At 44.6% G+C, this 14,826-nt stretch overlaps 2 protein-coding genes across 2 annotated transcripts in view; both read right to left on the reverse strand.

The window, feature by feature from the left end:
- vwa5b1 (von Willebrand factor A domain containing 5B1) overlaps positions 1–14,826 on the reverse strand; it is a 52,694-nt gene that overhangs the window by 25,294 nt on the left and 12,574 nt on the right. The window contains exons 6-8 of the mRNA XM_063207695.1: positions 14,071–14,195; positions 12,202–12,378; positions 6,247–6,357 (exon numbers count right to left, since the gene is read on the reverse strand). Coding sequence (XP_063063765.1) covers positions 6,247–6,357; positions 12,202–12,378; positions 14,071–14,195 — 413 coding nt within the window. The remainder of the gene's footprint in view (positions 1–6,246; positions 6,358–12,201; positions 12,379–14,070; positions 14,196–14,826) is intronic.
- LOC134456323 (uncharacterized) lies at positions 3–1,235 on the reverse strand. The gene is made up of 2 exons (XM_063207696.1): positions 945–1,235; positions 3–843 (listed from the first exon to the last, which is right to left on the reverse strand). Exons 1-2 carry the CDS (start codon positions 1,117–1,119, stop codon positions 101–103), a joined length of 918 nt encoding a protein of 305 aa, XP_063063766.1. The 5' UTR covers positions 1,120–1,235; the 3' UTR covers positions 3–100.

Consider the following 14,826-nt stretch of genomic DNA (forward strand, 5'->3'; position numbering starts at 1 on the left):
AATAATATTAATGATGATGATAGTCTAATATTTTTTAGTATTAAAAAATACATGTTAATTTTAGCACTAGGTAATATGTATTTGATATTTATGAATAAAGTCATTTCATGAGACGACTCTCAGGGAAGCCCATCTCTTTGGCCAAGTCCAAGATGCCAGGAATGGCCTCCAGTTTTTCAACGGCATCATCAGGAAGAACCAGGCGTCCTGTGAGATCATCCAGATCCTCCATCTCTTCATCCCAGCTCCTGTCTTGGTCGCTCTCTGCCTTCTTCTGGAGCTCTGCAGAGTGGACCGACTGCCTCATCATCTTTTCAACGTTGTCAGCATTGAACTTCAGCTGTCTGTACTTGGCGAGCATTTCGCCGTGGAGCTCGATCATCTTCAGGTGGTCCTCTCTGCTGTAATGAGAGCCAGAGGCCTGATGGGAGTGAGTTGGAGCTCCACCAAATTCCCCAGTGAAGAAGCTCACAGGAGCTGGAGATGTTGAGGAAATCGGGTTGATCCCTGGAGCCATTACTCCTCCTTGGGTTATGCTGCCGGGCATCTGGGCAGCCTTGACTGCCATGTTGTTCTGCTGACCATGAAGAACCTCAGCAGGCAGACTGACATTCCCCACAAACTTGAGGGGCCCAAGCTCCTTTAGCCAAGCAGCTGTGTCATCAGATGACGGGGTGGTGATGACCTTGATGCAATCCCCGGTATGAGGAGATGGCACAGGAGTTGGCCTCAAGTTGCCCACAAACCTCAGGGTCTGAGGGGCTGAGGTTGGCACGTTGGTCACACCACTATACTGCTCCTGAGACACAGCTGGGCCCTTTTGGTACTCCTTCCAATACTTACCTACAAATATGAAGTGTATTTATTAAAATGACATCATGGTAACATTTTTGTCAAAATTACAACATTAGCAGCATTTTAGATTATGAAGGTTATGTTCTTACTGGAAGAAAACCGTGTGGATCGCACATATTGGTATGGATGCTCAGACTGGGGCCTCCAGTGAGATGCCATGTCCACTTCTCTTGCAGAGTTGGACATGACTCGCTCAGAAGAAGTCTGGTGGTCAGTCCCAATCCATGGCTCTCTCTGGTGGACAGTTCTTGGAGAGAATGCCATGGAAAATGTCTTGAAATTGCTTTGAAATCGCAGAGGTTTATCACAAGTGACTTGCCTTCAGCTTGCTCTTGTAAGAAGTGAGTATGTTTTACCAACATTCTAGTTTGAACATTCTAGTTCTCCAAAATTCTAAAGCCAGTGTTCTAATGAAAACATTTTGGTTGCTTAGTGATTATGATGTCACCAAGAATGTTCATTGCTCTCTCCAAAGATAGGAAGTGAACTGACTAAATTAAACTAATAATCTTAAATAATCCAAGAAAATTAAATAATATTCTAAGTTAACTGGCCATTGAATATGTATTATTTTTATTAGCAAAAATATGAATGAACTCTGAATGAATATTTTTCTTTCCCTTTCAACAAACAAATGAACAAAAGAATAATAAACTAATAATAATAATGAAAAAAAAAAAAAGTACAATTGTCAAATGAAGCTGTATTATACTTTTCCAGCTTAACTTTTAACTAGATATTTTAAGGAAATATTAAATTGTAGACTACCTTGAGGCGCCCAGGCGGTCACTGCAAAACCGGTCAATATTCCATTGTATTTTATATGAAGCTTTCCATTTAAAGGGGTATGCCACTATTTTGGAGCTTAATACAGTTAAAATTGTTGGCCAGGGTTTATAAAGGTGGTAAAGTGTCTTATTTTTCATGTTAGGCGCTATATGTCGCTAAGCTAGTGAAAGTCAAAGGATCCGTGTAGCATACTACACGGATCCATTGACTTTCACTAGCTTAGCGACATATTCCCTCTTTTAACTTGTCTTAAAGCAAGACAACGCTTAACATGAAAAATAAGATACTTTACCACCTTTATAAACCCCAGCCAACGATTTTAACTGTAGTAAGCTCCAAAATAGTGGCATACCCATTTAACTTCATAACAAATTAATATTTAAACCATTGCCTGTTCAGTACAGGGGTAGACAGGTAGTAGTGTGCATATTCAAAACTCAAGTGCAATTATACAGTAATATCAAATGGACAGAATGTCCGTACAGTACACTCCTATTCCAATTTTTAAATTTCCCATTGAATGTTTCAGGTATTCATTAGACTGTTCATTACAGGGCCCAGGACCAATTTTACAGGGGCCCTGGCCCACCTTTTCTCTCCTTCTAAAGCTGCCTATAAGTGAAATGGCTGTCTGTTAAACAAACTAAAACAATACTGGAGGGTCTTGAGAGATGGTGAATGCTATTAATAATCGGATAGTCATATAGTTTATTATCCTTTAAATCAGGCACACACATGCAGTTTAACAGACAGATAATTATTATACATATTTTATCCTTTAAATCAGTTGAATGGTGCCCACATGTTTTTTTGGGGGGGCCGTTTGGCCTTCATTATAACAGGATAGTATGAGAGTGGAAATGGTTGGGAGAGAGAGATGGGGCAGGGTCGGGAAATGACCCCGGCCGGATTCGAACCGGTGTCCCCGCGGGCATGCAAGCCCAATTGTGGGGGGCTTAGCGCGCTGCGCCACAGCGCCCCCCATGCCCACACGTTTTTAACCAAATAATTATATTTGCTACAAGCAGGTAATTGGAGTGCTTCTGGGTCTTCACCTTTTTCCCTTGGTGCTCATCAGTGTAGGGGCTCTCAAACTTCACTCAAGGTTGCAATGTTTACTTCTTTTTCTTTGGCTACAATAATTGCAACCTTGAGTGCCTCAGCATTTGTCTACCTGGACCAAATGATATTTGCTATCCTTCTGAATTAAGACCACACTCAACGTTGAAGGATGACCATGTAATGGAAGAAACGACACTGTACCTTTGCATTTTTTTAAAATTAGGATCACACATGATTGACCAGTCAACATTTCGTATATCCTGCATGAAATGAAATGTCCTCTGATCATGAAATTTACATCATCTTCTGAATGAGGGCTATGTGGTATGTGGTATTTTTATCCTTTGTATTATGATCATAGGTGATTACGCAGATAACCTTTTACCCTGTTATGAAACGAAAATAATAAACAAGACTTGATTGGCTCTCTGTGAAACGTCTGCTGCGTGGAAATAATAAACCCACTAAGTCATGTGAGGGAAACTTTGCTTGGGAAACTTTTGCATCTCTCACCAGAAAACACTGGATCGAAATGGCCAAGGAGAACGCATATAAACGCACATAAAGACAAGAATGTATTGTGCACTGTGTTATGTCATCTCAACAAGAACTAATGGACTGGGGTGTGACAAGACCAAGTAGAAAATGCTACATTGATCACCAGCGCAGACCAGGTGCCGAAGGACACAAACACACACACACACACACACCCTGATCACCATGCACACACACACACACACACACCCTGATCACCACCATGCACACAAACACACACACACACACACCCTGATCACCATGCACACACACCCTGATCACCATGCACACACACCGCCCTCTGATTAACACACACACACACATACACAGCCCGCTAGTATACACAATCAGCCCCCTGACACACACGCACGCACACACTGCCCTCTGACACACACACAGCTACAGCCTCTAGCGCAGACACAGTCACACACATGGCCCTCTGACACACACTACAGCCCTTAGTACACACACTCATATGACCTTCTAGCACAGAGGTTCCTAAACCTTATATTTCAAAAAATGTGATGTTCACGCACAACCATCACTAGGGTTTACAGAGAATGGTCTAAAAGAGAAATATCCAATGAGCAGCAGTTCTGTGGGCAAAAAAGCCTTATTGATGCCAGAGGTCAGAAGAGAATGGCCAGACCGGTTCGAGCTGAAACTAAGGTAACAGTAGCTCAAATAACCACTCGTTACAACCAAGGTATGCATATGAGCATCTCTGGACGCACAGCACCTCAAAACCAGTCAGATGGACTACAGGAGCAGAACACCACACCAGATGCCACTCTTGTCAGCTAAGAACAGGAAAATGAGGTTATAATTCGTACAGGCTTCCCAGAATTGGAATTTAGAAGATTGGAAAATGTGGCGATGAGTCTTGATTTCTGTTACAATATTCGGATGATATGGCAAGAATTTGCCGTCAACAAAATGAAAATATGGATCCGCCCTGCCTTGTATCAACGGTTCAGGCTGGTGGTGTAGTGGCATAGGAATATTTTCTTGGCTCGATGAGGGCCCCATAGCATCCGTTGAACTTTGTTGGAATGCCACAGCCTATCTGAGTATTGTTGCAGGGAAAGGCAAAAGGGGGAAGGTGTACCTAATGAAGTGGCCGGTGAGTTTATACAGCATATGAGTGATTCTACGATTTCCCTACGCTTTTGGCAAAAGCAAAATGTCAATTATCAGTATTTTTTTTCAACTAATTGACCTAGATGTTTACATAGTGTATATATTTAAGTTTCCAAACAAACAAATTGCCAAGCTTAATCTTAAATCATTTGATAAATACTCTAATGAAAACGAACATTTGCTTAATTATTTTGTCAACAGTGTTATGGACAAATACTATGTCATTTCAAACATATATAAAAATACTACAGAGTTGAAACAATATATGTTTGAAAGTGCTTATGTCCCTTAGCAGTAATGTTGTCATTAATCTGTGCAACTGATATAGAAAATGTGATTGTTGAGCTTCATAAGTAGGATTTTATGAGTCACTGTGATACAGACTGACACATTTTTCATCATAAATCCCTGTAACGTCTGATTTGAATATAGTCACCCTCCTTACACAAGACTTCCTTCTCCAGAGATAATCCCTAGTGTATGTTCATAGGATTTTTCCAACACATAAGGGATCAATAGCGCAAAAATACTTTCAAAACAGTCAACGGTGTTACTCAACTGTGTTACGGTCAACAGTGCAGGGGAACAAGTCGGCACTTTTTTAGGAGAAAAAAACAGAGCAGACAAACCCATCTCCCTAGAACACAAATTATTTTGTTTGTTTGTCTGTCAATATGGATATAAATTGGCAAAAACATACTCCTCCTCAACTGTCATCAGTGTTGCCAGATTGGGCTGGTTCCCGCCCAATTGGGCTGCTTAGGATGGCCGTTTGCGGGTAAAAATGGCATCTATCAGAAAAACCTTCCCACTGCCATATAAATCAATAGAATTGGGCGGGTTTTTAGGGCGGATTTTGATCATTTTTTGGGCTGGAAATCATCAGCCTCATCTGGCAACCTTGACTGTCATACTTAATTGTAACACCATTGACGGTAACACCGTTGACATTTCAGCCATTTTTATGGTGTTGTGCTAACTGAGGACCTCAGAAGTTCCACCACAACACCTTAATCAATTCATGTATCTGTATGCTTTATCTGTGTTTTTCTACATGTGATTTCTAATTCAGATTCTTATGAATATGTTGATAACACTGTTGACAGGCAATTTTCCCGCTATGAGAACATGAAAAAGAATGGATTAAATTATGGAAGGATGGAGCTCAAAATTTACCAAAAAGTCTTCCCGTATCCTGCCAAAGAGGTTATGACATCACGTGATGTTATTCGTATGGCCTAAGACCAAACCATTACTGATTTATGGAGGAGGTTTCAGACCGTGACACGGTTAACACAGTTTTCGTGGACACACACAAAATGGCAAATTTCATGTATAATGGAAAGGACAGTGGTCTTTCTGACAGTTTTGTCATATTGTGATGATTACTGTGAATCAACATTTGCAATCGTCTTGGGCAAAACAAGTTTCTTTACATGCTAATATGAAGACTGAATCTGACATTTGGAAAACAGGACGGCATGAAAACGCCCAAAACCAGTATTAAATATTCATTCTTGCTGAGGGAAATAATGCTATGTCTACACTTTCTGTATTATATGAAAGATAAATGTTTTCTAATGTCCAAAACATCATTGGATGCAGTTAATAGTTAGTGGAATTGCCAAATGAAATCCACGGACTTAAAAGTGTAGGCGAATTAGAGAATCACTCATATGTATATGGGTGGGTATGCAATCTTGAATGTTGTCTCCTACCTCATCGTAGGGAAAGCGCTGCTCTAGAATCTTGAATGTTGTCTCCTACCTCATCGTAGTTTATACAGCATATGTATATGGGTGGGCACCATTGAGAGTTACTGTCAATGGTGGGCACTGCTCTAGAATCTTGAATGTTGTCTCCTACCTCATCGTAGGGCTGGCTGCTGGAGAAGAGGGACTTGAAGGAGGAGCCAAAGCCCACGATGTTGAACAAGCAGGCTGGGAAGAGACTCTTCAGAATCACCACCATTGTGTCCTGCAAGACAAGTGAAAAGTTATTTTTTTTGTTCAAACTGTGCGTGCGTTTGCATGCGTCTGCATTGTATTGCACAATGTGTGTGTGTGTGTGTGTGTGTGTGTGTGTGTGTGTGTGTGTGTGTGTGTGTGTGTGTGTGTGTGTGTGTGTGTGTGTGTGTGTGTCTGTGTGTCTGTGTGTGTCTGTCTGTCTGTCGGTGTGTCTGTCAGTGTGTGTCGGTGTGTGTGTCTGTCGGTGTGTGTGTGTGTGTGTGTGTGTGTGTGTGTGTGTGTGTGTGTGTGTGTGTGTGTGTCTGTCTGTCTGTCTGTCTGTCTGTCTGTCTGTCTGTGTCTGTGTCTGTTTGTGTCTGTTTGGCTGTGTACATGCCTGTGCGTATGGCTAGGGGATGGCAATAAAAATCCCGATGACAATGTGAGGTGAGGATTGCTGTGAGCAGAAAGGGGGAAAGACGGGGTCAGTACATGAAGGTCAGGGCAGCCATTAAAGTAAACACCAGAAATCTATATTGAGGTGCCGATGATCACACCTGACCTTTTGTTAAATAACACATCTAAACCCTAAGCGCCATGGCTTTCAGAGAAATTCAATAGAAATCCATTATTGTTGGATAAAGGGAGCGAGGAATGGTGGTCAAATTATATGAAAATCTGTGACGTAAATTGTCTGCAGCATCACTATACACGTGTTGAAAACTAGACTTCCCAGTTTAACCCATTGAAGCCTGATGCTGCGCATACGCAGGCTGATATATTTAGGTTTTTAGAGGCTGAGGGCACCTTTTCCCAAAAGCACAATTGAAGATTGCATTCACGTTCCCTTCTGATTGCGATTCCTCCTGTAATCAGGGACCCAGTGCCATCTCCTCCACCCGGACCGGACGGCTGACATTCTCCATGGGGATCCAGCCATTGTCATGGGATGAGAGGGAGCCACTCGTGAGACTGATATTATCATTAGCTTGACCCAGGACTCAAGGAGGCAGGCAGGCAGGCAGGCAGGCAGGCAGGCAGGGAGACAAGGAGCCAGGCAGGCAGGGAGACAAGGAGCCAGGCAGGCAGGGAGGCAGGCGGGCAGGCAGGCAGGCAGGCAGGCAGGCAGGCAGGCAGGCAGGCGGGCAGGCAGGCAGGCAGGCGGGCAGGCGGGCAGGCAGGCAGGCGGGCAGGCAGGCAGGCGGGCATGCAGGCAGGCAGGCAGGCGGGCAGGCAGGCAGGCAGGCAGGCGGGCAGGCAGGCGGGCAGGCAGGCAGGCGGGCAGGCAGGCAGGCAGGCAGGCAGGCAGGCAGGCAGGGATGGAGGCAGGCAGGCAGGCAGGCAGGCAGGCAGGCAGGCAGGCAGGCAGGCAGGCTGTATGGTGTGGAGAGGCGGGATGGGGGGTGTAGGTAGTCAGCCTAAAGTGGTGTGTTAGGAAGTGGTGTGGAGTGGTATGGAGTGGTGAGGTGGGGAACGTACGTTGTGGTGTGGCTAGGTGGGACGGGATGGGGGTGCAGGCAGGCAGCCTAGGGCCGTGGGGTGTTGCGGGGATGGGTGTGGTGTGGTGGGGAGTGGAGTGATGTGGAGAGGTGGGGTGGGGTAAGGTACGGGGAGACAGGTTCGCCTGATGAGGTGCGATGAGGTGAGGTGGGATTGGGCTGCAGGCAGGCAGCCTACTGCAGTGTGGTGTGATGAGGAGTGGAGTGGAGCGGTGTGGTGTGGTGTGGTGTGGTGCAGTGTGGTGTGGAGAGGGGGAGGTGCAGGTGGGGTGCAGGTGGGGTGCAGCGCCAGCGGTGTCATGCGTGGTCAGAGCATCCTCCATCTGAAGAGGGGGTGAGTCATCCGCCAGCCGGCAGCAGTGTGGTGTAAGTTTTGCGTCACAGGCTCATCAGCATCCAACACCCCCACTCCATCCCACCACCTCCCACCACTCCCTCTAGCCTGCTGCCCACCCTCAGCATGTGCTTAGCAGGACTGCACTGGGGGAGAAATAGGGCCCCGGCACTTTTGGCTTAAAGGGGCCCCCTCATAATGAGCGGTGCAGAACTGACTCAATGGTGGGCCCGGCACCCTTTTGGGCCCATACTTTCATAAATGAAAGTGTCTCATAAATGAAAATAGGTGCCCAAAAGGGTGCAGGGCTCACCCGGAAATGCCCGCTATGCCAGATGGCTAGTCAAGCCCTGGTGCTTAGCATTCAAAGACAACACAACAGAGGATCCGCTCTGCTCCGGGGCCGGACCCAGCTGCTGAATTGGAGCTCTGTTTTCACTCGTCGCTTAATGGGCCTTTTGAAAACACTGCTGCCGTGATTATCATTATATGACGACGAGCACGAGCCGCGTTTGCTCTTGGCGGCCAGCTCACCGCTCACCGCTCAGTAGTTCATCAGGGCCAGTTTGCGTGGCAAAATTGTGGAGTAGCACACATCAAATAATTATTTGGAACACAGATTATTATTATTATTTTTTGCCTTTTGATTCTTTTGAATGACAGATGGAAATGCGAGGAGTGAGAGATGGGAAATAAAACATGCCGGACTCAAATCTGGGTCCCCATGAGAACTACGTAGTTCATCCCATGGTACAGCAGCTGCCCTGGGCAGTAGTATCCACAACCAATGCTTCTTTTTGACATCTACCGGTAGCAATACCATTATTTGCACTACTGTTCACACTTGCATAGCACCCTAGACTGCTCCCTCGCACTTTCTCTTATACTTGTACACTTGGCACTTAATATACTCATAATACCTTTGATATACCTTCATATCTTCATACCTCTGAGGCCTTGCCTAGGCCCTCTAGTTTTGTTCTACAGGAAACTCCATGATGGCAAATAAAAAAGTCTTCAAGTTGTGATTAGTAGTAGTACATTATTATCATTAAGACTGACCTCATCCATGCGCAGGATGTGTAACAAAAACAAAAACCTTGACTCTCAGCAGCTGCTCGTACTAACCCTATTATTATTCTCCACCATCTTGTGTTTGTGGAATAAATCTTACCGCGGGCAATCACATCATGTGCATGATTGCACAATCAACAGTCTACTGCTGAGAGTAAAAATGTACGAAAACACAAGATACAGCACGTCTGCACTTACAGTAGTAAGGGTATAGTACTTTTGAAAGCCCACATTCAAACCCTTTCTGAGCTTATTCTGTTTGTCAGGGAAAACACCTAGCATATTCAGTACCATCATGTCTTTTTAATCTTTGGGTTTTCAAACTTCTATCATGGATGTGTAATTCATTCCTCAAGGACCACCCATGACCCTTCTCTTTCAGATGAACACTACTGTACTATGTTCAACAAGGGCATTTAGAGTTGTAGTTCGGGCCCACTAGCCAGTGTAGATGCATGTCATGTTGTAGGTTTGGCACCACTAGCAGGTGAGCCGCAACACTGAAGGTGGACACATAGATAAGGAAATAGGCAGACAAACAGATAGACAGACAGACATGGTCTCCGTAATACCTGCCCAATGACCTGCGGGGATGCAGATAATGACATTTAAAAGGTCTTAAAATGTTGGAGCCTTTCCACATCTAGAAACCATACTTATAGCAGATGAGGCTCACTTTCTAATGACTCCATCCATTTTCTAATGTTCACCCCATTCATGCTGCCACTCATAACCCGTCTCTTTTCATTTAATTTGTTTTATGGGCAACATGTTCAATGACCAAGAACAATATTGAATTCTTGGGAGTCCATCGACATTCCCTAATAACAGAGGACACACTTTCACTCTGTTCTTTCTCATAGCATCTTTTCATTTAATTTTGTTGTGCAGACAACATGTACTACAATGACAGGAGTCTTTCCATGTCCACAAACACTGCAAGCAGGCCAGACTCACTTTCACATGGCTGATGCTCACCCCACTCACTCATGCTGGTGCTCACCCCACTCACTCTTTTCAACACTGTTAGAGACTCACTTCAATGATGGCAAAAGGTTAAAAAATGGAGTCTTTCCACATCTATCGCCCACTAATAGCAGATGAGACTTACTTTGACACGGCTGATGTTCTCTCCACTCATACTGCCTCTCACAGCCCCTCTCTTTTCATTTAATTTGTTGTACAGACAACATGGTCTATGCCAATAAAATGGTGGAGTCTTTCCACGTCCACCAGCCAACACTTGTTGCAGACATCAAAGACTCCTTCACATGCTTGATGTTCTCCTGACTCATACTGATGCTCGTAGCCCATCCCTTTTCATTTAATTTGGTTTCTGTAGACATCATATGTCAATGACAATAAAAGGTCTTTAATAAATAAAAGGACTAGTGTCTTGAGCTCTTTCCACATCCTCCAACATTACAATAGTAGACGACGATAGAGACTGAAGGTTATACGCAAGAGGAGACTCACTTTCACTCTGATGGCTGATGCGAATCCCAATTATACTGCTGCTCAAAGCAACTGTCTTTTTTCAATTCATTTGTTGTACAGACAAAATAATCAATTACTATAAAATATCTTGTCTTTCCACATCTACCAACACTAAAAGCCAATAAGACTAACTTCCACACAGCTGATGTTGTCCCCACTCATGCCACTATTGATAGACCATTACATTTTATAAATTGTGTTGCACAGACGTATAATTACAATATAAAAAGGCTTGAGTACATTTTCCACGTCCTCCAGCCAACACTTACTAGACGACAGACATTAGAGACTCACTTTCACATGGCTGATGTTCTACCCACTCATGCTGTTGCTTCAAGTTCCCCCCTTTCCCCTTCATTTTGTTGTACAGACAACACAACACAATCAATGAAACCCCCAACACCACTAATACCTTGCCTGGTTCACACCAGACCATATCACAAGTGAGATATGGTCTGAAGCAGCGGTTCTTAACCTGGGGTGCGGGCACCCTCTGGGGGTGCGCCAGAGATTTCAGGGGGTGCGCAGAATTTTGTTTGTGTTGAGGTTTTGACCAAAATTCTGTTTCCAAACACTATAATTAGGCCAAATCAAGACCAAATTAAAATGTGTTTTCGTCCCCATTTTAAGTCATTAAAGTATTGATTAATGTCTATATCAAGAATCATTGTAATTAATCACTTAAATAATGTTTTAGTCCATATACGCATGTGGAAGTTTATGTTGGGGATGCATGGCTTGTCTTGGGCACAGGTAAGGGGGTGCGTTAAGAAAAAAAGGTTAAGAACCACTGGTCTGAAGAAAGCCCACTGAATTTCTCGTAGGGGGATGTGCTTTACTATTGCCAACGGCCGCTCATATACTGTAGTCATATAGTCATATAGTGTATGTAGTCCATAGCAGGTCGTGTCAGTTGCATTCAAACAAACTGCAAGCTATTGGATTGGCTCCCTACCTCAGACTAGCGCTTTGAGACGAGCGTCACTTTCACACACGTGAGATTCATTCTTATGCTGCCGCTGATAGGCTCTCTCTTTTCATTAAATGTATTGAATTTTCAAAATGTTCAATAACAACAAACTATCCTGTTGTCTTGGAGTCTTTCTTCATCCACCAATTCTCCACCAACACCAAGTTGAGACTCATTTTCACACTACTGATGCCCTCCCAAATAATGCTGCTGCTCACAGACTTGTCAATCAATCTCATGCTACAGACGTGCAATGACAATAAAACGTCTAACCACCACTAGACCTAATAAGTAGATGAGACTCACTTTGGGCCCTGCCATGGCCAACCGGTAGGGCACTCGCCTGCCATGCAGCTGACCCGGGTTCGATTCCCGGCCCGGGTCCTTTGCCAACCCCTCCCCCTCTCTCTTCCAATTAGTTTCCTGTCCACCTCACACACTGTTCTATCAAATAAAGTCGAAAAAGATTTTTAAAAAATCTTTAGAAAAAAAGAGACTCACTTTGACGCGGCTGATGTTGATGCCGCTCATGCTGCCGCTGCGGTCGATGAGGAAGATGAACTCGCCCTGCGCGGTCATGAGGTCGGAGGTCACGGACTTGAGGTCGGGGCAGAAGTTGAGCATCACCACGGGGTTGTGCAGGATGTCCTTGTGGAGCCGCTTGCGTAGGATCTCCACCTGAGAAGCGTAGAGAGCCAGAGAACAGAACATGCACACTCAAAAAAATGCATTGGTTGAACTTGAGTTGATTTAACGGCTTCAATAGTGTATTTGGTCGCAGAATACTCTCTATGTGATGAATCAACACTGCATTCTGGGTAAATTTTTTGGCGTTTTTTTATGCTTTTATTTGACAGGACAGTGTGAGAGAGTGACATGAAGTGAGTGGGAGAGAGAGGAGGTGGAGGATCAGGAAATGACCCTGGGGCGGAACCGAACCCGCGTCCCCAGCGCAACAGTACCAATGCCCTAGCCTTTTGAACGATGACCAAGGCCAGCTCCTCTGCATTTTTTACTGTGTGGCGGTGGAGGCTAAGAGATCAGTAGAGGTGCTCTAGGGAAGGTTGAGGGATCTTCAAAAGGTGTTCTGTTCTGTGCTGGCTGAACACCATGAGTTCAGTCCAGTGTCTGATAGAGGGATGTCATGTGGAGATGTCATGTCCTCAGGAGGACTATGTCTACTCTACACGTGGGTGGAATAATAGCAGGAAAAGGCTCAGAGGCTGACAGGCCAGTTTCATAATGATTTGGTGGACAGTGTGGAGCAGAAATGATCTTAATGCTGTGACTAAATGTTCACTCTGTATGAATCACAAATGGTCATAATTTGTGAATTGAAAATACATACGCGGAAAAAAAACTGCAGTCCATTTAACATCTTCTTGAGTGTATTTGATGAGTGATGAATTAACATAGCATTTTCTACCGTTAAATCATATACTAGTTATAGTGACAAGAACATTTCTGTGAAAATGGTATTTCCTCATACATAGTCTCTCATTCCAACATACTAATATAAATCGTGTAGTCTCTCATTCCAACATATGGTACAATTTCACATCTGAACACTCCACTGAGCCCTCCAACATAATGAAACCGCGCTGTGAGAGACACCCATTAAGTCTGTCTATAGATAGACATGTGCAAAAAAGCCCATGTTGAAAAATCCCAGGTATGTGAAATAATATTTTTTCCAAGACAATCAGTTAACTTGCAGAAAGGCACTTAACCCGTGTTTAGCTGTGCTGCGGATACAAGTACCTGGCAGTGGGTTGATGGAGCTGTGGTGGTTGCCATAGCAACCTGTTTTATCTGTGATTATTGTGGGGCTGAATGCTCCCTGGCTCCTGGCTGGCGGTGAGGAGACTAACCCATCTCATCATCACATCTATCACCGGCCATTTAGAAGAAGGCACAAATACCAAAAATCCAGCACACATTCAGGCCTCTCCTCAATGCTGGTGTGTCATTGAACGTTGAAAGCAAGACCCCTTACCAAATACATGGTCAGCTAGGTACAGGATAATTAGTGAAAAAAACAGTAGAAAACAAACATGGACATGTAGTTTTCATAAAGGTAAAAAGCTGGTAGAGGCTAAAATTATTCATAATAAAGGATTGTCCTTAAATGTGTGTGTGTGTGTGTGTGTGTGTGTGTGTGTGTCTGTGTGTGTGTGTGTGTGTGTGTGTGTGTGTGTGTGTGTGTGTGTGTGTGTGTGTGTGTGTGTGTGTGTGTGTGTGTGGGTGCGCGTGCGTGCGTGCGTGCGTGCGTGCGTGCGTGTGTGCGTGCGCGTGCGTGCGTGCGTGTGTGAATGTGTGAATGTGTGCATGCGTGTGTGTGTCTGCATGGTGTGTGTTAGGGTCACTCACTTTCTTCTGGTCACTGCCGTCCTTCTTGGTGCCCTTGATGAAGTCACTCCTGCTGTGCAGGTACTCATCGTACTCCTCCAGAGTCATGTCCCCGTTCTCCACCAGCACATGGGGCAGGTGAGGCTCTGGGGGGGGGGGTGGAGAGGCAGACATACTGTACAAGGGGAACCAAATCAGACAGACATCGCTTCTGATGGCAAGGTAAAGGCAAAGTGGCGTCAAGCAGAGCTGAGCAGCAGTAACTTGGCTATGAGGACAACAAAGTACAGAATTTAGGACTTCTCGGGGGTGGGAATAACCAGCCATGTATGCTACTGAATAAAGCTATAACCAACGATTTTCTTAGTTCTAATAGAACGTGTTACAGGGTTTAGTTTAGTTGTGACTCTTGGTATGATATACACCGACCCCAGAAGTAAGGCTTTTGTGATGTTTCCGCAATACACGACTTGCGTTATGATACTTACCTCAGAGAGTCCGTGTCATTATTATAGCATGGTTATAGCAGACGGACCACTCCAGCAGCACATGTGACAGGTGAGGCTCTCATAGGCAGGTGAGGCAGGTGAGGCTCTCAACTGTCTGTGCCTTCGCTCTCCCAGCCTCTCATAGATACAGGATACATATTTTCTCTGTGCTTCACTCGGAGCATACACAGATTTCAGCACCACGCACGTGGACAGCTCTGGACACACCGATGAAGATGTACGCTCGCGGGTGAACAGCTCCCCATAAGAGTAACTTGGTGTCGGAATG

Source organism: Engraulis encrasicolus, chromosome 10 (assembly GCF_034702125.1).
Source record: "Engraulis encrasicolus isolate BLACKSEA-1 chromosome 10, IST_EnEncr_1.0, whole genome shotgun sequence".
Taxonomy (NCBI): Eukaryota; Metazoa; Chordata; class Actinopteri; order Clupeiformes; family Engraulidae; genus Engraulis; species Engraulis encrasicolus.